The 22,858-nt window shown below is 40.5% G+C and overlaps 1 protein-coding gene across 2 annotated transcripts in view; it reads right to left on the reverse strand.

Moving 5' to 3' along the window:
- Window positions 1-678: 678 nt before the first annotated feature.
- Window positions 679-22,858, reverse strand: part of frmd5a (FERM domain containing 5a) — a 66,460-nt gene continuing 44,280 nt past the window's right edge. Inside the window, exons 2-14 of one of the 2 annotated variants that reach the window (XM_085412188.1) lie at window positions 19,276-19,380; window positions 16,369-16,411; window positions 15,487-15,565; window positions 12,832-12,929; window positions 12,082-12,205; window positions 11,099-11,186; window positions 10,857-10,945; window positions 10,119-10,182; window positions 9,915-9,997; window positions 9,032-9,106; window positions 6,957-7,025; window positions 6,672-6,778; window positions 679-1,623 (exon numbers count right to left, since the gene is read on the reverse strand). In XM_085412188.1, the coding sequence (XP_085268314.1) occupies window positions 1,037-1,623; window positions 6,672-6,778; window positions 6,957-7,025; window positions 9,032-9,106; window positions 9,915-9,997; window positions 10,119-10,182; window positions 10,857-10,945; window positions 11,099-11,186; window positions 12,082-12,205; window positions 12,832-12,929; window positions 15,487-15,565; window positions 16,369-16,411; window positions 19,276-19,380 (1,611 nt within the window). In that variant the 3' untranslated portion in view covers window positions 679-1,036. Of the gene's footprint in view, window positions 1,624-6,671; window positions 6,779-6,956; window positions 7,026-9,031; window positions 9,107-9,914; window positions 10,007-10,118; window positions 10,183-10,856; window positions 10,946-11,098; window positions 11,187-12,081; window positions 12,206-12,831; window positions 12,930-15,486; window positions 15,566-16,368; window positions 16,412-19,275; window positions 19,381-22,858 lie in introns of both variants that reach the window. The other variant, XM_085412187.1, reaches the window with a different exon arrangement.

Genomic DNA, 22,858 nt, shown 5'->3' on the forward strand with positions numbered 1-22,858 from the left:
GAAGAAATAACAAAAGAACTGAACCAACGAGCACATTCAAAGTTCTTAATTATTAAAACCATGTCAGCATTGCACATCTACCTAGACTATCATCTACTGGTGCCAGTGAATCTTTGCTCATTGTGAGCGTTTTTCTAACCACGTCTGACACTACTGGGAAAATAACACTACAGGTATTGGTACTTATTTCACCGTATCCTTATAAAGTGTTAGAAAATAACCTTGCGAACCTTGTATACAAATGTATACTGAAGTCTAACTGTGTCTTAAGCTATCGATAATTTCTATATTCCCAAAAAAAACTCATTAACCACACTTTCTGTTTTCCATTCCACACGCCTTCACTATTATTCCCGTCAAACTGCTTTGTTTTTCTAATGAGGTTAATCTGCTGCCGACTTCTGATGGGGATGAATCGATATCAAGCGCTATTACACCACTTTGACTCATGTATGGTTCACAGCAGAAGGCCCTTTGACTCTGACGTGACTCACTTTCATCTTTTACTGACAAAATCAACTTCCTTGATCACCATTCACGACCCCTTCTCCTTCTGCTAATCGTGTTTAAAAGCAATAAATAAGAAACGAAGGCAACGTTCATCTGTTGCGACAAAAAAAACATCTTCTGTTCCGGTAAAAGGAACTGTTTAAAATCCTTTAGTTCTTTGCTTTTCTCTTTAATTTTTTTTCCTTTGTTTTATTTGAAAAAATAAAATACCTGAAATGGCTTAAAATTAAAAAAAAAATTGCAGAAAAAAGGTGTCCTGGCTTTTGTAGAAAAAAAAAAAGGAAAAAAGAACAACGTAAGCGAAACGAGGAGGGGGTTGAGTGGGTGAGGGCAACTTAAAGTGGAGGAGGGGGAGAGAGATCCTGGCCCGGTGTTACCAGGAGTGGTCCAAGCTGTATGTCTGTCTGCAGGAGGAGGATGAGAGAAGCAGGGTTCATGGTTGGGACGAGGCTGCCCTCCATCACTCCGGAGTCCTAACCGTCTTGTCAGACCCCCGAACAGGTTTATGGACTCTACGACCTCACTCTCACTTGTTAATGAGCAACCCGCCCACCCAGCGGAGCTTGCAGGCAAACCACCGCCTGAGGGGACAAAAGTATTCGTAATGGAACTGCTCAAATTCGGGGGTCTGGCGGATATCAGTTAAAAATGCAATGTCAAGGTCTGACTCGGTGAGGATGATGAGGAGGAGGAGCAACACAAAGAGGAGTCCAATGGTCACAAGGAGCAAACGGAGGACACTTAAGACAAACTTATTCACCTGTTCCACCTCGCTGAGGGCTGAGTCCCCCCCTGCGCCCTCCTGTGCAGATCTACTGTCCGCACCAAAATCACCCCGTTCCCCATGCATAGGGGTGCTCGCTTCCGACTCCTTTTCCTCCTCAATGCTGCAGGGCGCTCCATTGATTTGGCGTGATACGGCTAGTTCCATGCTGTGCTCAGCCACCGGCGTGGGCAGGACGCTGTCAGAGGGGCTGTAGGCCTCGTCAGAGATGACTGCCATCCCCTCGCTGGTATCTGCGACCTGGCTCCGGGAGCGTGGTATAAAGGATTCCCCGTGGGACACTGAACGCACCGGTGTAGAGTGGGCACTGTCACGCAAGGACTCCAGACCTGCAGAGGAGTTCAAAGAGGAAATAAAACAAGGGAATCACATGAAGTAGGAAATATTACACACATTTTAGACATAAAGAACTTATATAAACTTGGCTATAAAGGGGCTTTATGATAGTGGCACAATCGTGAATAATTTTGAGACTATTTTATACAAATTTCCAAACCTGCCTGTCACTCCAAGTTTTGATTGGTCTTTTTAACTGAAATTAGTGGAAACCACTGCACAGAGACAAGACTCCCCAGAGTGATATCTGTTGGATGCTGCTGATGCTTGTAAATCCTATTTTAGTTTTATTAGGCAAGGCAAGGTAAATTTATTTGTATAGCACAATTCAACAACAAGGTGATTCAAAGTGCTTTACAGAGACATTAGAAACAAAAACAAATAAAAAGCATGATTTAAAATTGATTAAAACAAGCAAACAAACAAACTAACTAAACACACACATTTCACACCTGTTCGCGCGATCTGAACCCTTATCGTAAGGGGAGCTACCAGTCCTTCTGTGGACGAGCTACTTTCTATTTTAAATTCCCTGAATTTAAAATACTCTCTAGACCCAGTCTAGACCCAGTTGGGGAGCTACCCAGAGCTCTAAACCCACTTAACAAACAAACAAACAAACAAACAAAACAGTATATAAAATCAAAACAGATAAAATCAGAAATAGATAAGATCAGTAGTTAGTGTAAGTTTTGAAATTTAAGCTTAAAAGTGTGGATTTGGTGCTTTATTCAAATGCAGCTGAGAACAGGTGAGTCTTCAACCTGGATTTAAATAAACTGAGTGTTTCAGCTGATCTGAGGCTTTCTGGGAGTTTGTTCCAGATATAAGGAGCATAAAAGCTGAATGCAGCTTCTCCGTGTCTGGTTCTGACTCTGGGAACTGATAAAAGACCGGATCCAGATGACCTGAGGGATCTGGAAGGTTCATACTGGGTCAGGAGGTCATTGATGTATTTTGGTCCTAAATCATTCAGAGCTTTATAGACCAGCATCAGAACTTTAAAGTCTATGCTCTGACGGACAGGCAGCCAGTGTAAAGACCTCAGAGCTGGACTGATGTGGTCCACTTTTTTGGTCTTAGTGAGGACACGAGCAGCAGAGTTCTGAATGAGCTGTAGTTGTCTGACTGATTTTTTAGGTAGACCTGTAAAGATGCTGTTACAGTAATCAAGCCTACTAAAAATGAATGCATGGACTAGTTTTTCCAGGTCCTGTTGAGACATCAGATCTTTTATCCTTGAAATATTCTTGAGGTGATAGTAAGCTGATTTTGTTATTGTCTTAATGTGTTTTTCTAAGTTTAGGTCTGCATCCATCACTACACCCAAATTTCTCGCCTGGTTTGTGGTTTTTAGATGTATAGATTGAAGTTCTCTGGTGACCTGTAATCGTTTTTCTTTGGCGCCAAAGACTATTACTTCAGTTTTGTTTTTGTTTAGTTGGAGAAAATTGTGGCACAACCAGTCATTAATTTCCTCAATGCATTTACCAAGAGCCTGTACAGGGCCTCGGTCTCCTGGTGACATTGTGATATATATTTGTGTGTCATCTGCATAGCTATGATAGTTTATTTTGTTGTTCTTTATAATCTGTGCCAGTGGGAGCATGTAAATGTTAAACAGAGGGGGTCCCAAGATGGAACCTTGGGGAACTCCACATGTGATGCTTGTCTGCTCAGATGTGAAGTTACCTATTGATACAAAGTATTTTATTAGATCTGAGTGCTACATTTGACAATGTGACTCACTGCATTTTACTGAATGGTCTCCAACATTAGGTTGGCATCTCTGGTACAGTCAGTTTTAAGGTGGTTTTATTCTTATTTATAGGATAACTCTTTTAGTGTTGACATTGGCAAATCACAGTCATCCTTAATGAAAATGACCTGTGGAGTTCCTCAGGGATCTGTCCTCGGCCCTCTCCTGTTTTTTCTTTCTCCACATGTTATCCCTGGAATAGATCATCCATAGTTTTCACATCTAACTTCTTCCTCACATTTGTTTTAATTTAACTGTTTTTTGAATTATAATTTTCTTTATTCCTCACCGTTAACCTCATTGTGCTGTGAGTATTCCTACACCTAATATGTTAACTTTTAACTCCTCTTAAATGTTTTAATTACTTTTTCTTCACTTGTTCTTGTTGTTCTTCTTCTTCTTGCTCTTGTTACTATTAAAGTAAGCGGTCAGTTATACTTTCCATCTAATGAGGCACTCACACACACCCTTTACTGTAGTTCTGGTACTGTTGAAAGGTTTCTGTTTGACCAGCAGAGGTCTGTTACGACATGCAGACACACAGGCTCCACTTTGAGAGCTGAAATTTGATCACGCTTTCTCCACAGTCAAGCAGTTAATGTGAATCATTTTAGAGTGTCTGTATTGTCCCAGGGGGAGATGTGTTTTCAAAGTCTGTCTACACAAACTATAGAAATAACCATGGCCAACATATCATATGGATCCTCCTCTCCACCCAGTGTGCATTAACACAAATGAGCACTAATAAAGTTTGTTTGTTTTGCTCTTTGAAATTCCAATATTACCAACATTACTAACATACTCATTTTGAATCCAATCCAAATGTAATGTATATATCCTTCAACAACAAAGCAAACAACCCACACGGGCTCTTACACAAAGAGGGTTGGAGAGTGAAGGGTATCAACCCAACAGCAGGAGCGGTATCTTCTCATTTCGGTGACAAGGCCCAGGAGGACCACTGGCAGAGCAATACAAAATGAACTCAAAGCAGGCTCCTCATGCATGTTTCCAGACCAGAATCAGACTCTATGAGGGTGGCATGAGGTCCAGACCTTCTTTAGTGGCACCTGGTTGTTGCCTCCCCACTGCACCTGCTGTCTCTTTTATTTGCACCAAAGCAGAATTTAAAATGGTTTTTGTTTCCTAACTGGACAGACTGATATCCCCGAAGTTTAACTGACTTCGTGTTATACTGATCGACTATGGTTTTCTACTAATGATCGACTCCTAGTCCTACTGTGTGTTTACTATTTTCTTTCAACCCACCATTTCTGGGTCAAAATCACTAATCTGCTACACATTTCCCACAGTTGAGTTTTTTCTATTCTTATTTTGATTTCATTTCAATTCTACTCACATTGAGGTTCAACTCTGATTTTGAAATTTGGTTCTTATCTGTGTAAGTTTTTCTGTTATTCTAGTGATATTTTTCTTTTTTTGTGAAATCATTTTATTAGCAGTAGCAGAGCTGCTACTTGACTAAAAACACTATCATCCCATAGTGCTACAAGCAACTATTGAACAGAGGTTCAAAGACGAGCCAGATATACAGTACTGCAGCTGAACTGGTCATAGTACAGTACAAGAGAGGCACAGTATAGATGTCAGTGAAGACGAGCTGCTGAGATCTTTGCTGACGTAATCACATTCCCCACAGTGTCAAAGCAGCAACATTACACCTTTACTATAAAGAGAAGGGATTAAAAATCAGCTTTTGATGAGGAAGCACAACACGAAAAGGACCTTTTAAAAACTGTAAGAAAGTAGGGCAGATTATGCCCGGCACCTAAGCCTCTGCGGACATGAAACTTAAGTCAAGTGAAAAGAAAGCAGCATAAAGGCTGTGTGAATGTCAGCGGCTATCTTTACTCAGAGTAGATCTGCCTCAGCTTATCCTGTGTTCTGCTTACAGCAGCGAGCCAGTGAGTAGAAAATGTGTTTGCCATTTGTATCTGCCATATTTAGAGCTCTAAATTTTGAACACTCTAGCATAATAAAACTTTTACAGAAACCACACACACCACATTATCGTGCTGTACTCTTGAAATATGACAACAGCGACTTAAATTTGCCTGTCCAATAAGCTGGAAGCGCAGAAGACCACAGGACTTGTATCACTTTCACCTCGCTCAGGAGGCAGAGACTAATTTAGAATAGAGAACCGGCCAGTCCATGTAAAGCACACTCCTGGCTGGTTCTGTGGTGAGTTTACCTGGAGGATTGCTGGGCTGAACGGAAGGTAGCGAAGCGCCAGAAAGAGGGGTAATCTTGTCAGACCCCTGCAGCCCAGTCAGGGCAGGGTAGAGGGGCAGGACGCCCAGGGCCTTCCCCAGCAGTCGAGGCCCCAGGCTCAGCACGCGAACTTTCACATCCCGGTAGCAATGATTGATCATACGCAGGTGGACATTCACCCGTGTGGTGATGCGGATCAGACACTTCACCATGGCTGCAGCGTGCGCGTGCTTATCCTGTCCTTATGGTCCCTTTCCAGAGTCCAGGCCACAGGGTGTGTTTGTGTTAGGCCGAAGGGTTCTGCTTTAGTTGCGGAGGTGAAAGAGTGGGTTCCTACACCAGTACTACAATCACTAGCATTGGCCTGGCCTGGTTTGGCCCCACCCAACCCAGTGACATAAATGGAGTAAAAGACCCAGGTTATTTTCAGCTGGCGTATTAATACCGCTGCAAGTCACCCAGTCAGCACACACACTGGTGGGTGGGTGAGGAGGGGTGCGGGGAGCTTTCTTCAACCCACAGCAAAAGACCCTCTAAGACGGTACACCTGCTTCTGACCTCTGAGTCCACTGAGTGGTGGTATGTACTTAAAAGCCAGGCAGGCAGACCAGGTCTAACCCTAACCCACAAAAGGGGTGTACACCTGCTGTGTCCATCTCAGATAACAGAAACACTCAAGCCACCTGTTCAGGGCCAGCAGGCCTGCAGGTGGGCTGAATAAGTGACTTTAGTTGCCACAGTGTTGGCACAACATGCGGTCAAACATACACACATCTCCAAAATGCTGCACTGAAGTGAGGCACGCTGACGGACGCACACACCTGCAGCACGTCCCACCAGCATGGACTGCTCCAAACAGCTCTAGTTACATCATGTGCTTGTGTGTACAAGCATTTTTTTTTTTTTAATTTCTCAAGAAGAGGAGGATCTCACCCATAAGATCGAGATTAGATCTTCATATTGACGATTTCAAATTTTGCGTGTCAGTTATTCAAGTGAACAGCCCCTGGCACTTGGTACGGTAATAGTGAGGAACTCAGTTCTTACCCTCCATGATAGATATGTGCACAGCCCTCCGACGCGTGCGCGGTACGCTGCTGAGCCGCGGCCCGTGGGTGATGGATGGACAACTTCTGCTAGGCACGAGGCCAGCCCTGCAGAGACAAACACAGACAGGAATGCGTAAACATCTGAGCTGTGAGTGAAGGTACTGTGGCCAGTAGGCGCTGCTGATATAAAGACATCTACAGTAGCTTGGTTCCTAAGAAAATGGAGGAAATTAAAGAAAATTGTGATCAAACATTCTGACCTCTCCTGAGTTCATAACTCTACCTGTGTATTTCTGGAGGTTCGCGTTTGATTTTGGCACTCTGCTCCATCACCTCTTTTGCCACTCGCCCACTGTTATAAAGCACAGAGACGATGCTCAGGATGAGTTCCACATACACGCACGCTCACACGCACAAAACCATTCACCCACCACGGTCTCACCCAATGCTATGAAAGCTATAACTGCAGTGGATGAGTATAGTAGATGAGCATCATGATTGATTTTGTCCTGGTGAATTCAGCAGTTTGTAACTGAATTACACCCAGTAAGACAAATGCACACACAGACTTCTTGGCAAAAAATATAAAAACAATGATCATGGTTTGCCCTTTAAAAGTGAACTCCACATTTAACTGACTCGAGTGTTTTCGCCATCTTGTCACTGAGAAACTGAGGTCAATCTAAAAGTAGCCATGCTTTTAAGCATACACACTCCTTTGTTTTCTAAATGGGATTATAATTTACAAAATGAACATGATGTTGTATTAACCAAGACTTAAAACTGGTGATTAAGACAATAAATGCATTATGAAAATTTTTATAAAAAGGTCATAAATTAAGAAGCAGGCTTTTCTGTAAACTCAATACTTTTTGTTGTTTTTTTTGCAACTAGAGGAGTGTCATGCTTTCTGGTCATGAGAAAAAAATTGAAATGCCATTTTAAAGGCACTTCCTCATTGGCTTTCTTTTGCAGACCCAGAAGTTCTCTATGACTGCTTTGTCACATTCCTTCAGCTGTATTTATGCAGACAGGTTTAAGTTTATTTTCTTAGAGTTTAAGATTTTCTACTATGGCCAAAATGCTTCCTTATCGCTGGTGTAAGGAGCTTTACTAATAACTTTTCAAAAGAAGATTTAAACAGAACAATGTTTGCAAAAAGAGACAAATTTTAAATGTAATTTTTCCATTACAAACTAAAGAGTCAGAAATCTTAAAATCGATATCTGAAAACCAGTATAAACAAAAATACAAGAATTATAATTAGATTAATGTAGACAGGAGTAATAAACTAGACTCTTTGGCCACTTAATTAGGTACACCTGTTCAACTGTTCAAACGCAAATATCTAAATTCACTGCATGTAGGCATGGTCAAGACTGAGCATAGGAATGGGAAAGAAAGGGGATTTAAGTGACTTTGAATGCTGTCGGTGCTAGACGGGCTGATCTACTGGGATTTTCCCACGTAACCATCTCTAGGGTTTACAGAGAATGGATTAAAAGAGAGAAAATACCCAGTGAGCATCAGTTCTCCAGTGAAAAAAAGTCCCGTTGATGTCAGAGGACAGTGGCCAGACTGCTTCGAGCCAATAGCAAGGAAACAGTAGCTCAGATAACCGCTCGTTACAAGCAAAGTATAAAAAAAGAGCATCTCTGAATGCACATCACAATGTTGAAGCAGATGGGTACAGCAGCAGAAAAACCACACAGGCCACTCCTGTCAGCTAATAACAGGAAACCGAGGCTACAGTTTGGGCAGGCTCAGAACAGACGACTGGAAAAACATTGCCTGGTCTGATCAGTCTCAATGTCTCATGAGACATTTAGCAGGTAGATTCAAAATTTGGTGTAGACAACATGAAAATATTGATTCATCCTGCTGCGTACCAACGGCGACAGTGGTGTAATGTTGTGGGGGATATTCATTTTAAGCCCCGTGGTACTTATTAAGTATCATTTAAACCTTATTTCCAATGTTTCCAGCACCTTATTGAATCTGCCATGAAGATTTAAAACAGAAGCAAAAGGGAATCAAACCCGCTACTAGCACAGTGTACCTAATAAAGTGGCTGGCAAGTATCTAAATATTCCGTAATTTTTATGTCGTAATATAGATTTAAAACAGATCCAAAGAAAAAAGCGTGTCATGACATCAGTCCCCTTCATTTCCCCCTCTGTGTCCTCTGTCTTGGTAGGTGTCAGTCCTTTCCTCCAGGCAAAGGTACCCTGACTTTAAAGCACAGAAGGCCAGGAGGGCCAAGTCTTCTGGGAACACTTCTCTCCACTCCAGCTGGGGGTTTTCTGCAGTGTCCTCCCCTCCCTGTCATCAGTCATATTGCCTTGTCGTGTACTCTACCTGTAGCGGAAACGGCTGCCCTTGAAGAATAGGTTGCTGCTGGACACAGTGCGAACCTGACTTGACTTCTCAAGCCTGATGGAAAAAGGAAAAGAAGAGAAAAACAAAACAAAAAAGTAAAAGTAAAGCATTCAATCAAAGACAGCAAGAAGGAAAGCAATGACAATATCCCATATATTCTAGGGAGAATATGACCCTAATACGAACACACAGTTAAACCCCGAATGCCTGTGATCTTTTGTTTTCTGAATCTCAGAACAAACGAGAAACTAGGATCAAATATTCTTTTTATTAAATTATGCATCTCATCTCTTTGCACTTTGGGCAGTGCATCCTCAACACGGCTCCATACAGGACTCAATGTTTATATTGTCATACTAAGTGAGACATGAATATTTAATATTTCATGTTGCTTTCTAGGGATATTTTTGCTTCTATCGTGTGTCCTCTTTTGCTCCCACAGACTTCCAAGAACAGTAAGATTTTAATAAATGGAAGGCTGATAAGAGATTAACAGTCTGCCACTTCAGGGAGTCATTGAAAGGGTCACGCTGGGAGCCTCTGAGCTCACACACTGAGCTTTTGGGGGTTTTTTTTCTGTTAACCATGATTCCTGGGCTGCAGAGAACAGAGGAGACTCGCACAGTTACTCATGGCTAAGTCAGGGGATCCATATCTCAGAAGGAGCACGAAAGTGCTTGTGGTCTCGTGCCAGTGCACAGTCGTTCACTACAGGTCAGCAGCAGCTCACACCTCATTTTCTCGCTGAAAAACAACCAGGAAGGGAAGTGCTCTGAGGATACTGAGGTACCATAATCCTACCCTGCCTGTCAGAGCAACTACATCATGATGAAAGGTTGAAAAGAACAATTAAATGACTTACTTATAGAAAGCTTGATTCTCCACTCCACACTTCCAAAGGTGCTTGCATGCCTCCGGTGTGGGTGCAAAGTATGTCAAGATGATCTTTTTGTCCTGCACGTTGAAAATAAGTGGGCGTGCAGGACAATATAACAAATTCTGATGGAAACTTTCTACAGACACACTGTCATCAAAACATGCTTTTTCCAACAATTCATGCTCTCACCTCCTTCTGATTTGCATATATGTGAAAAGTCTTGCCTTCAAACTTGAGTTTGGTCACCTCGTTCCTGTCCGAAAGACAATGCACACAAAGCCACAGCCTCTTTAAATATTCATTATAGTTCGCATAAACAGTCACAGATATGTTTTGGATGCCAAAATAAAAAAGTGTTAATATTCCCTGCAGACAGGGAATGGAGAGCAAGGGAAATCTGAGTGCTGCTGATGGCAAGCAAACAAAGCCATTAGCCTAAATGCTGCAAACATATTACATAATAAGTCTGGCTGCATAATCATGACGGTAACCTCTTGACTTAAAAGCATGCAGGTAAAAGTTTAACAGAAATGCACCATGCTGTGTAGACTTTCATTTAACCAATGAGGCATTTTCCTGAATTAAATTAAGCTCAAATCAGCTGCAAGTACAAGCTCCTAGTATCTTTTCTTGATCTAGTTTGCAGTTTAGCTGCTGTAATTAGCCATCTGTGTTCATGCGAGCCCCCGGCACGTGTCACAGGTAGAGGCAGATGGAGTCGCTCTGTTGACTGTGACTGTACATCCAGCTGCTGTGCACGCGCTGTTTCATGTAGATTACTCTGCATAAAAAGCATGTATGTCAAATAAGATTAACTAAAGGCCCGCAGTAAAAATGCTTGTCTTCTCACAGATCTGCTGTGAGTTGAGTACTCGAGGAGTGCGCTGCGATTGGCTCACATGAGAAAATGTTTCACATTTGGCTCACCATTTGAGAAAATGAACTCTCTTGTTTCCCTGAAGCACCACAAAACCGAACGGCGTGAAGGCGAGAAAAGCAGGGTTCCCAGATACATCCTGAAGCACACAAAACAATTTCAAAATAAAACTTAATGAGATAAAACCGAAGAGGATCCCAAAGGAATATTTAACCATTCAAAATGGACAGAAAAGCATTTACAACATGTCTAAAGAGAGCAAAATAGTAATTTTAAAAAAATGCCACCCAACCTTGCATGGATGTGGATCAACACCATACGTCTCCAGCATCTGAGCTTTCTGTAGGAAATTTCGCTCTGATGTTTCAGGTTTCTGTCCACTAAGAGAGATTTTCTGTGTCAGTCCACCACAAACATTAAAAATTAAATATCGAGATGTCTAAATGTGAAAAGGCTTGGAAGAGAGGAACGAACAAATACATTTCCAATAATGAGATCTACTCGTTTAGTGAGACTAAAAGAGGTAAAGATGAATAAGCGCCCAAACAGATCAAATATGAACACAAGATCAATTGAAGCAAATAAACTATAGGATGACAAAAAACAAAAAGAAACACTTATTATTGATGTCAGCTTCTTTCTGGCTGTCACATTAACCCAAGTATTCAGGGCAGCTCTGTGCTTACATGGTATTAAGTAAAAGACACACCACTAGTGGGCAGCAGTGTCTCATATGGTTTGTCCTCCCACAGCATCTAAAGTAGGCTTTTGCAATTCTATCTCTACTGTGACTCAGATTATTTCTTTAAACTGATTTTTATTTTTTTATTTTTGTTTTACTTGCCCCCTATTTGTTCCAGACACCTTTAACTATTAAACAACCTCAAAATAATGCAAGATAACACGGTGGCTCATTCATTCATTTTTAAAAATGATGCAGATGAATGAATGAAATGCTTAATCAGCTCAGCAGCTGTCTCCAAAGTGTTTTTTCCTGTGCCTCTTCATGAACCCGCTCCATCAGATCACTTTCACTGCTACTTATCAGGTTAATGCTGTGGCTAGGACCCATCGCTAATAACTGTTCAAATAAAGGGCAAGCTACAGTCTAAGTGCTTTTCTCCGCTATCTGCTCAAATAACAGATGATAATCTGTCTATCCAGCCCAGCGCAAACCATTGATACCTCATCAAGCCAGTCAATTACATAAATGTCAAAGCAAGTCTAGTGTTTCTTTTGGCTGAGCGATTGCAGGTCATATATTTTGGCTCTTACATCAGCTCCGTCTTGTGTATGTCCGCAATCCTTCGCTCCAACTTCTCAGAATGTTTAGGAAAGAACTGGAACTTGGAGCTATAACCTTCAGGATGCTTCCCAGGGTCGTAATCACCGATCTCAGCTGGAGGGGGAATAACAAAATAAAAAAGATTTACATTTTAAACATGTCCACAGACATTCATATCAGATAGACGTTAGATTTAAATGCCAGGGGAGTCGGGCTAAACATGGCCAGATTTGTTTGTGGTTCTTGCCGTTTTGTTCTCCCTTAGATGACCCTGACGTTGATTCCTCTCTGCAAAGAGGAGCTGACCAGGCAGCCTATGTTTAATTCATCAGGCCATCCTCCTCAGGAGGACCTGCCTCCCTGTGAAGCCAGCTGAGACTGTGTGTGTGGTTCAAAGATGACAAGATGCCAGATAACAGCTTCAAAGACTTTATAACAGAGTGCGATTTTCTTGTTCATTACCTCGCAACTGACGTAATTATCATACGGTACAGAACAAGCTTTCATTGTTTCTGAGTAGTTTGCTAAATCACATAGAGCGAAAAGTTCATTGCATCACGTTAGGGAACTCTCTGAGGAGTATTTTTCGTTCTTGTGAAAAAATCCTCAGAAAATCTATTTTGCTTGGCTGGTGGTGTTTATCAGGACGGTGCTCTATGAGGCACAGTAAAACAGAGGTTGAGAACACAGTGAGAAGCAGAGAGTGGTACAAGTAATTTCCATCTGTCACTTTTCATTACCTTGAAGGATGTAGGCAGCCAGCATAGCCGCATCCGAGGTTTTGCACAGGAGCCGACCGTGATAGAGGTCTCTCTTGAGTTGCAGGAAGACAAGATATCTACAAAGGACAAAAACCACGTCAGCTGCTCTCACTGATTATAAGAAAACTGGTCATAAATACAGCTGATTTTCTTAGTGAACATTAGCAGGTAAACGATGAAGCAAGCAGGCATGGCAAACCCGAGCAAAGGCTACATGTTGTGTTCGTGTTCCCCATGGGTGGTTTGAATATTTCTTTTTGATTTAGTTGAAATGAGGGTTTTGTTTTGGGTGAAATAATGGCAGAAAGACCCCGAGGGAGAAGCTGCTACTGATGCCGCTGTGCTTTTCTTAAAATCTCCTGCCTAGTTTCAGGCTCATCGAACCAATCAGCTCCTGAATCGCGAACCTTAATGATTTGCAGCAAAGATGATGATGAATAATAGTAGAGATGAATATTATTATTACTACCATTATCATTACTGTTGTTATAGTTAGAGGTGAAAAAACACTAAAAAACCCCCAAGACCTGCTTTCTTTTTAGTGTCTAGAACATTTCCACAATGTTTTTTTTTTTTTTTTAAATGGAGACATCCCATGTTATTCACATGGCAGCAGATTCACAGACCCTTTTAAAAATATGATGAGTAAACTGCACGCACAACAACATCCCCAGCTATTTGGTGCTGATGGCTGCTGATCTTTTGATTACACTTCAAAACATCTGCACACTGATATGAGCACTAATGAGCATAGCCAACTAATTCTTTTATACATAATAGCAGATTTTCACTCGTGATTATAAAGGGCTGAAAGAAGGATGTCAAGGATGTTACTGGGATAAAAAATATTGCCTATATTTAGTAAGTTAGAATCAAAGTAGAAGTGCAGACAGGTGAAGAGAGATGCTATAACCATAACCATACCAAACTGTGCTAAAAGAACAGTTCTGCATAATGGACATTGAAACGCCACTGCATTAGCTTATACATGGAATAGCCACAAGGACTCACATCTGCCATCAATAAACAAACCAAAAAGGAAACAGGAGGCAAATAAAACTGTGTTTTTTTGTTTTATTGTAGGTGGTGAAAATCAACACCATGCTGCAATAAAGATAACCTGTAACTACAAATAACACTCACTGGACACTTCATAAGGTCCACTGTGGTATAGATTCAACAAAGTGCTGAAAACATTCCTCACACAGAGGTCCATACTGACGGGCTCATAAAGGGATGGCCATGGTCATCAACAATACTTGTGTAAGGTGTGACATTTACACAACGCTCAGTTGGCACTAAGGGGCCCATAATGTCCCAAAGTGTCCTCTTACACCATTACACCACAACCAAAAGCTTGAACCGGTGATGCAAGGCAGTATGGATCCATCCTTTCATGTTGTTTACACCAAGTTCTGATCTGGATGTTACAGCAGAAATCCAGACTAATCAGACCGGGCTGGTCAAGCTCAAAGCAATCTAGTCCAGTTTCACTGTGTGTAAGGCAGCGTTAGTCACTTAAAGCTGAAAACTCTAAAAACAATGAGCATCTGAAAAATGACAAGCTAATGTCAACATAATGTCAAACACTAAATGAGACGATCAATCGGAATGAGCTAAAACAAGATAGTCGATCCTCAAAGTCACTTAAATCACATTTTTTCCCAATTCTGACGCTTAGTTTGAACTTCAGCGGGTCGTCTTAACTGCTGAAATACACTGAGTTATTGAAATAGCTCCTTAACAAGCAGTTGAAAGGGTATACCTAATGAAGTGGCAGGTGAGTGTATTTTTATCTCTTATCAAAAAGCTGCCTATTTTGCCTTGAATTTAATTTGGTATTAACATAGTGTCCAAACAGTCCAATTTCAATGAGTGGGCGTACGCAGTGAATGAGCATGCAACTGATTATTTGTCTTGTCTGTGGTCTGCACCATGCTCTGCCCACTGCACTATAATAATAACCATGAACTCACTCCTTTCTCTCTAATTCATTTCCACTTTCAATTAGAAACCTTTGCCCCCATCTCATCTACTCATCTATTCTTTAGGTACAATAGAAAACATGAATGCATCTTATTACACAGCAGAGAGAGAGACGGAGCGGACCTCTCTCCTGTCAGTAATGAATACAAGTGCAAACTGACGCCGTGTGAACTCACAGCTGTTCGGTCCGAGTGAAAGTGTTACTTTCACCAATTTAAAGTGATACGTTATTAAGACAGGACTACATTTGAAGAGGATTATTACATGGAGAATGTGTGCGTTTGCACAAAAATCTTGCATGATGTTGCTTTTAATCTTCCAACCATTAACTTTCAGCACTGCCAGAGAAGGCTGTTACATTCCTCTGTAATGGTGTTCTGTGTAATATTCATCATAACGTTTTAGACGGTAAAGTGCTCAAGCATTTTAATTATGAAGGCACATGAATAATGTTTCAGAAAGAGGCATGTTTGCTCAGTCTAGAAGTTTCACAGCACAAATCTAATCCGAAGAAACAAAACAACGCCCCAGCACAGCTGCCATCTCTCTTCTTTCCCTCTTTAGCAAACTTTAGCTTTAGAAAAACAAGAAAACACAAACAGCCTTTATCAACTCATCTGAAGTGAAAGCCACCACAGTGGGTCATACCTAGTGATTTCCTCCTTGAGAGAAGCAGGATCAGGAGGGTAGAACTTAACTCTCAGACACATGGTGAACGGAGGCTGAGCTGGAGGAAACAAACAGGAAATATTTGAGACATGTGCGAGGATAACTTCAATAATTGCCAACAATCAGCAGAAACGTGAAATCTGACAAGTGCTTTTAGAAATGTCTTTGGTCAAATTAATTTATAGGTCTTTGTGTCTCTTGATCGATGCATACACTATGTAACTCTGCTAAAAATAAAAAAATCAACCAACAATTTAATCAATTTAATGAGGCCAGGTACAATAAAAATATAACCTCTTCAACTATACAAGGCAGAAGACTTTTTGGGAGAAATATTCAGATCTACATGCAATATTGTACAAAAAATACTGTTAGAAAGTCCTCCTTTTAACGGTTTCCACGAGGAAACTTAGATTATAACAATTATAATCTATAATAATCTCTTTTTTTTTTATCCAGATGAAAGTCTTACTGAGATAATAAAAACATTGTATAGAGTAACCTGAACAAGGAAGCAGCAAAGATTTAACTATTAGAAACATAACAATAGAAATACAACTGATACATCAGACCAAATGACTAAAATGTAAAGCACAGTTCTTCAGACTTGAACAAACTGTTTACATTCCCCCGATCAGACTGACAAATAACTATTGATCTTTTTTCATTGCATTAAATTACTTAAATTTAATAAACTAAGCAACTAGCTTTTTCTGTTGCTACATCAAATGTACATCATATTGCTACATAATGTATGCGATTTTAAAAGATTTCCCAACTTAATTTCTTAATAGCTTAATAGCTTTCTTGCTTAATAGCTTCTTTAATTATAAAGACACAAAAAGTAACTGAAGTACTTACATTTCATTTGCTTTGCAATTGACTTTGTGAACTCCAACCAATGCTGCATTTGACAGAAAAACAGACAGATACAAATGTCACAAACATCCCCTGAGAGTAATCCACACATCAGCTGTTACTGCTGACAGTTTTACGTGGGAAAACCTGCTAACACCATGTATAGTGTCAGAGCGGTACAGATTGATCAGTGCAATAAGCGAATGCTGCATTGAACCTAAAGAATTTCCAGAGGTTTCTTTAATGACATCATCAAATACTTCAGGTAAATAAAATAATTATGGAAAAGTAATAGATAATGTTTCCCATTCCCTTTAATATTAAATGTTTATTCTTTATTAAAGCATTCAAAGATATATATAACTCTGATTTACTCCATAGAATAATACTTCAATTAGTTTATTCAGTCATCTGACATAATAAATTAATGACCGCAAGTTAAGCAGTTTAAACAAAGTTTACAGTTTGTGCATGAAAATGTGGCTGAGCAGGCAGGAATAGCCAGAAACATTTTAAAGCTACACTCTTGTACTCAAAAGATGAAAAAATAAATTATACCTGTAAAAGAGAATTTTTGAAAAGCAACACAAATGACACAGTTTTATTTTATTATAATTAAAATTGATCCATAATGTGGTTTCAACAATAGAAATATATCTCATTTTAATACTTCATTTAAATACTAATAATCATAATAACATTTTTCAGCAGCTTTGGTAATATTTTATCTACCCAAAAAATCAGACTTTAATTTTGTTTTGTTTATTTGCATTTTTTAAATAATATGCCACATTGATGATCTTTTATTATTATTATTATTATTATTATTATTATTATTATTATTATTATCACGTTACATTATAAAATTTAATAAAATACACACATGAGAATAATACTAATACCGGGCTCTGGTGGCTACACTTGTGTGTTTCTAGAGCGAGATTCAGATCCTGCATTTCACTGGAATCGTATTCTCTCTCCATCTTTCTCCGGTGTTGTCTTCTCGCCAACCCAACCCACCCACAGCAACAACCACCAAAATAGCCCTGAGTGACAGCATAGGAAATGCAGCATCAGCAGAAATTGGTTCTTGTCTGAAGAGCTACAACACGATCTGTGAACATGTTAATACTTCATGAATCCAGCAGTGCAACTATATGCCTCACAGCAGAAGCGCCTGTTGGGACGGCCTTCAGTCTGAAAGGTGGCGTGAGTAAGAGACACCGAAGAACACAACTTTTCACTCTGGACCACAATCTCGGTCTAAATCAAAAACATTCAAATTTTAAACTGCAGGCATGCACGTCGTTTTGACACAACGCAACACAGTAATGTGTGCAAAAAAGTCACTCTTAGTTCACATTCAACAGCTTCTGCTTTTAAAAGTTTGGAAGCCAGAGATAAAACAAGGCAGTTTAAAAACTTAGCACTCTAGTTTCAACTCAAAGACTATATACTCTTTCACCAGAAGTAGGAACTGCCTCTCTACTTTTAAGATTAGGCTTAAAACGTTCTGTGACAATGAAGGACTCGACGACCACAGTGTTGCAGTTTTTCAGCGTCTTTTATTTTCCAGTTTTTAAAGTTCCGTCTTTCCAGCTGCCCCATTTCTGTAGCACACACCGCTCACCCCTCCAGTCCCAGCAACATCCTTAACAGGGTAGACTTGATTAGGTGATGAGGTCAGGTGTGCGAGCCGGCCTCCCCTGACACCACACCCTAAACCCACTGCTCGACCCCTCCCCTGCAGCTGAGCCACAAACCACACCCTGCCACACTGACCTTTTCAATAAAGCATATGGTTAGAGCAGGATCAGGTGGCCCTGAATCCTCCCTTAGTTATGCTGCAATAGGCCTTGATTGCTGGGGGCTTCCCATGATGAACTGAGCGTTTCTTCTCCATTTACCTCTTTTCACCCACTTTGAGTTTATAAGCCACTTTGCATTTAATGATTAGTAATTCTTAATCTCTGGATCTCTTCCACAGACTGTTTTGTCTCCTGTTTCCCTTCTCTCATCTCCGATCACTTGCTGCAGATGCTCTCTCTCTGAACCTAAAGCTACTTCCTGTTAAAAGAGTGTTTTTCCGTCCCACTGTCGCTCACTATCACTAAGTTCTTGCACAGTTGTCTGAGTGTTGGGGTTTTCTGTCAAATTACAATATATATTCCCCTGAGGCTATATAAATAAGATTGAATAAAATTGAAAATTATCTAAAATACCAAAGGAGGAATTGTCTGAGGAGCTGAAAATTTCCTTTCTTATGAACAATTTCAATTTAACAATAACTAACGCAAACACGTTAATGTATATGTCATAACATATAAGAAGTACGGATGGATGTTAATACCATTTCACTGGCACTATTAAGGTCAGATCATCTTCCAATCCCCTTATTGTCCCCTGATCATTTTTTTTATGTGCACAAAAAGTAGGAATGCAAAAGTTTTCAACATCAATACAGCTTTCTTAGCAACAGACTAACGTGTGACTCAGATGAGGCGAGTTTCATGTCACACAAACATACTACCATTTATAGAAAACGTTTTAAATATTTGAGGTTTATGATTCCAGTAAATTAAATAATTTTTAACATCTCAACTTTAACTGGTTCTCTATTTCCCTCTCTAGTAAAACAATGGGCCCATTAGGCATTAGCTGAACTTTCTATCAAGACTCAAAGCTCGTGCAAAGACATGAGACTAATTAAAGATAATCTCATCTGACCTCCAGGAAGAAACAGATGCCTTTCACCTTAATGATATTGTGTATTTCAAGGATGAGCATTTCTTTCTCTCAGACTAGATTTTAATTTTGTGAAAAGTACCTCACTAAGAAAACCATAAATGAAATGCACATTAGTATAAACACAAAAAACCTCTTGCCACACTCACAGATGTAAACACTTACCCGCTGCTTGTCTGGATCCACATATCTGATGCCAAAATAGTCTTTTTCCAGTAAGTTGAGGTTATGGCAGATGAGGTCAAACAGATATTGTCCCTTTGCATCCCGCTGCAATAGAAGAGCAGAAAAACTGAAATTCAAAAGCAGCAAATCACATATTCGAGCACATGGCCCCAAAAAAATTCAGCCAAGAAAAGCTAAGCCTTTAAAATGAGAAATATTTCCTGCTAGAAGAATGCTTTGCTCACTCCAGCAGATATATCTTGGATTCATCTAATATTAATACGAAGCCAGAGCCATCTGAAGTGTCTGGAATAAACCCCATCACACAGCTTAAAAAGAGAAAGGATTAAAAGTGATGAGGTCTTTCTCGGGTTTGCTTATATTTCTGAGTCTCACAATGAAGCTTCCCTCAGAGCAATGGTTCTCAAACTGTGCAGCAGGGCCCACTGGTGGGGCATAGAGCCACTACAGGTGGGACGCTGAAGACCAGGGGGAAAATGTGGAGTGAACAGTGAATAAATATGATGATTGGGGGACTTTCTTTCTGAACACGCTGTTTGGAAAGAAGCAAAAGAACAAACTGAGAGTTTCTCAGTATAATTGTTTAGCACTGGAAGTGTTTTACACAACTGCAGACACCTGCAGATTTAATTTGCCAATACATTAAAAGTGATTATTACAACTGTGTGCATCGCTACAGAAAGCCAGGCAGGGTAATAATTGAGTGCGTGGGTGACATACGGTACAATATCATGGCATATTTTGTGGGAAATACAGAAGAACTGAGCAGCTAAACTCAAATAACCTCAAATAGCAGAGCTGAAATTTTAAGCAGATTCAAAATCCTTAAATGGCAGGAGGTCAAGTACATTTAAAAAGTTTTAATTAAGCATGTGAAACTGAGCTGTCTACGACACTTCAGTGTCTCGGCTTCTGTGGTATTAACGCGTTACATCAGAGCATACGCCTAGTAAATGTGACGAGGTTAAAAGGTTGGTGATTAATCAATATCGGGAAGACAGCACCATTAATCCTAAGGCTACTCCAGTGCTGTCACTGCTCAACAACTACCACCCTGACTGGGAAACATGAGGCCAGGTACAAGATCACAGGGTTGACTTAATGTGGAACTTTTGCAAGCCTAAACCTCAAGTCCAGAAAGGTATAAAACAAACCAAGTCAGGCTTTCTTTGACTTAGCGATTCCACTACACCTAAACCTCTAGTTGGAGATAACGGGTATAATGATGGTGGTTATTTAATTTCTCTCTCCTTCAGGCTCTGTGCGCACTCATATATAAATGGGCATTTTACACATCATATCACTCTTTGATGTATGACCCCTTTGAGCTCCGCCTACTCCAATCAAAGAGCTTACCAGATGACGATGATAAAATCTAAATTAAAAAAAAAATTAAATCTAAAGAACATATAATAATCCTGGAAATTAACGTTTCAGTGAATTATTTTACTGCTCAGTGCGCACACGGTGCTGCTGCTTAATGCTAAGGTGATGGTTGCACACTAGAGTTCTTAACTTTTAAATTGGATACATTTAAACTCTGCTGTACCACAGCCTCATAAAGCAGATGTGGAAGTAGCTTTAGGTTGTCTGCAGATCAAAGCAAAATTTCATTGATTGAACGGGTATTCTTGGTGTGTGTTCTGTGTTCTTGTAGCTGTAGTTCCAGCAGTATAAAACATATTCCAGCACAGAATCTTTAAAACATGCTGTAAACACAGCAATCGTGGCTCAAGAGTTGGGTGTTCGTCTTGTAATCGGAAGGTTGCCGGTTCGAGCCCCGGCTCCGACAGTCTCGGTCGTTGTGTCCTTGGGCAAGACACTTCACCTGTTGTCTACTGGTGGTGGTCGCCTCTGTCAGTGCGCCCCAGGGTGGCTGTGGCTACACTGTAGCTTGCCATCACCAGTGTGTGAATGTGTGTGTGAATGGGTGGATGATTGTGTATAGTGTAAAGCGCTTTGGGGTCCTTAGGACCAAGTAAAGCGCTATACAAATACAGACCATTTACCATAAATAAAGGAATCGGTGAAACTGTGGAACTTAGAGAGCAAAAAAGAGAAAAAAGAGAGCAACTCTTGTGACACACAAAACTCAGCTTGACATTTCTTATCTTCATCTTATTTTGGTTCTTTAGACCAGCGGTCCCCAACCCACGGGCCTCGGACCAGTACCGGTCCGTGAGTCGTTTGGTACCGGGCCGCAAGAGTTGAGGCTCAGGTGTGAAATATGGTTTTCAGTTATTTTGTTATCGTTTTTATTGTTAACTCTGTTTTCCTGGGTCTTTTCACGTGTGTTATGAATAAATCTTCTTTTTTTCGGTACCGGTACTAGTTTTATTTTGTTGTATTTATCCGCGACACCTTAAAGGCCGGTCCGTGAAACTATTGTCGGGCATAAACCGGTCCGTGGCGCAAAAAAGGTTGGGGACCGCTGCTTTAGACCATAACTTCACTGCTTTAGTTGCATTACAAATTACACATCATATTGTACAGTGTCTACGTGCAGAGCGTAATGCTTTTCAGCTAATAAATCCTATGGACACTGTTCACAAAACCCAAAATAATAAGAAAAAAATGAGAGACAAGCTGGTGAAAAGCTCTTCTTCTGCAGAGAAAAAAAAAAGCTGTTCCCTAGCAAATCTTACATTTCCACTATTTATTTATTTATTTTTACAACAAATGTAGGTCAGATAAAAGAAGCCCACTGGTAGATCACAATGTTCGTCTGCAAGCTTTTAGTATCTTATTGCTAATATTTACTGCCATTCAGTGGAACTACAACACAGTTGTGTGTTGATGAAAGCTTTTAGAAGCAAAAAGGCCAGATATTTTCCCCGAGTGCTGTTTCAAAGCCAAACGGGCCTACTAGGACGGTAAATATTGGTATTTTCATATCCATCGGGGCTGGAAATATCAAGGCAAATTAATTCTAATTCCGCTGCGTTTCTGGTGTTTCAACTTTAGATTGTTAGTCGCAATTACAGATTTGAATTCATTATGAACTAGTTTATAACTAGTTTGATGGATTTGTTTGTTTGTTTGTTTGTTTTTGGGGGGGGGGCAGCCTCTAAAAGAAAGCAATCAAATCTAAAAAAAAAACAAAAAAACACCCAGCTCGTGTCTGTGCCTGAATCTAATTGACTGAAGTCTTCCTAGTATTCAAGTCTCAGTGCTCACAGTGACTAATGAGGGGGTCAGCTGAGGTGAAGGTTGAGCACCCACAGTCAGCCGTCTGTCTTATTCCTCCTCCTCCTTTGCCCCGTGAAGGCAAGTAGAAGCGTTCCTGGCAGCACACCCCTGCATGTCATTACTCCGGCTGCAGATAACAGGCACTTCATTAGGAAAAGGCTTGTCAATGCCGAGCTTGTCGCTTACCCACCATGACTGTGTGCCAAATGCCCACTGGAGTTCTGCGACTGAGGGTAGCTGACCTTTATGCAGCGAGACTGGGGGGTTGCATGGGTGCTCGCCACTGTCACTTCAAGATTATTACTTTGTTGTATTATCACTAACCGATCTGACGTGCCTGTTTGAAAAATGGAACAGCAGGAACCCCTCAGTC

Source organism: Rhamphochromis longiceps, linkage group LG7 (assembly GCF_057381845.1).
Source record: "Rhamphochromis longiceps isolate RC_006_pf linkage group LG7, R_longiceps_female_GT1.1, whole genome shotgun sequence".
NCBI lineage: Eukaryota > Metazoa > Chordata > Actinopteri > Cichliformes > Cichlidae > Rhamphochromis > Rhamphochromis longiceps.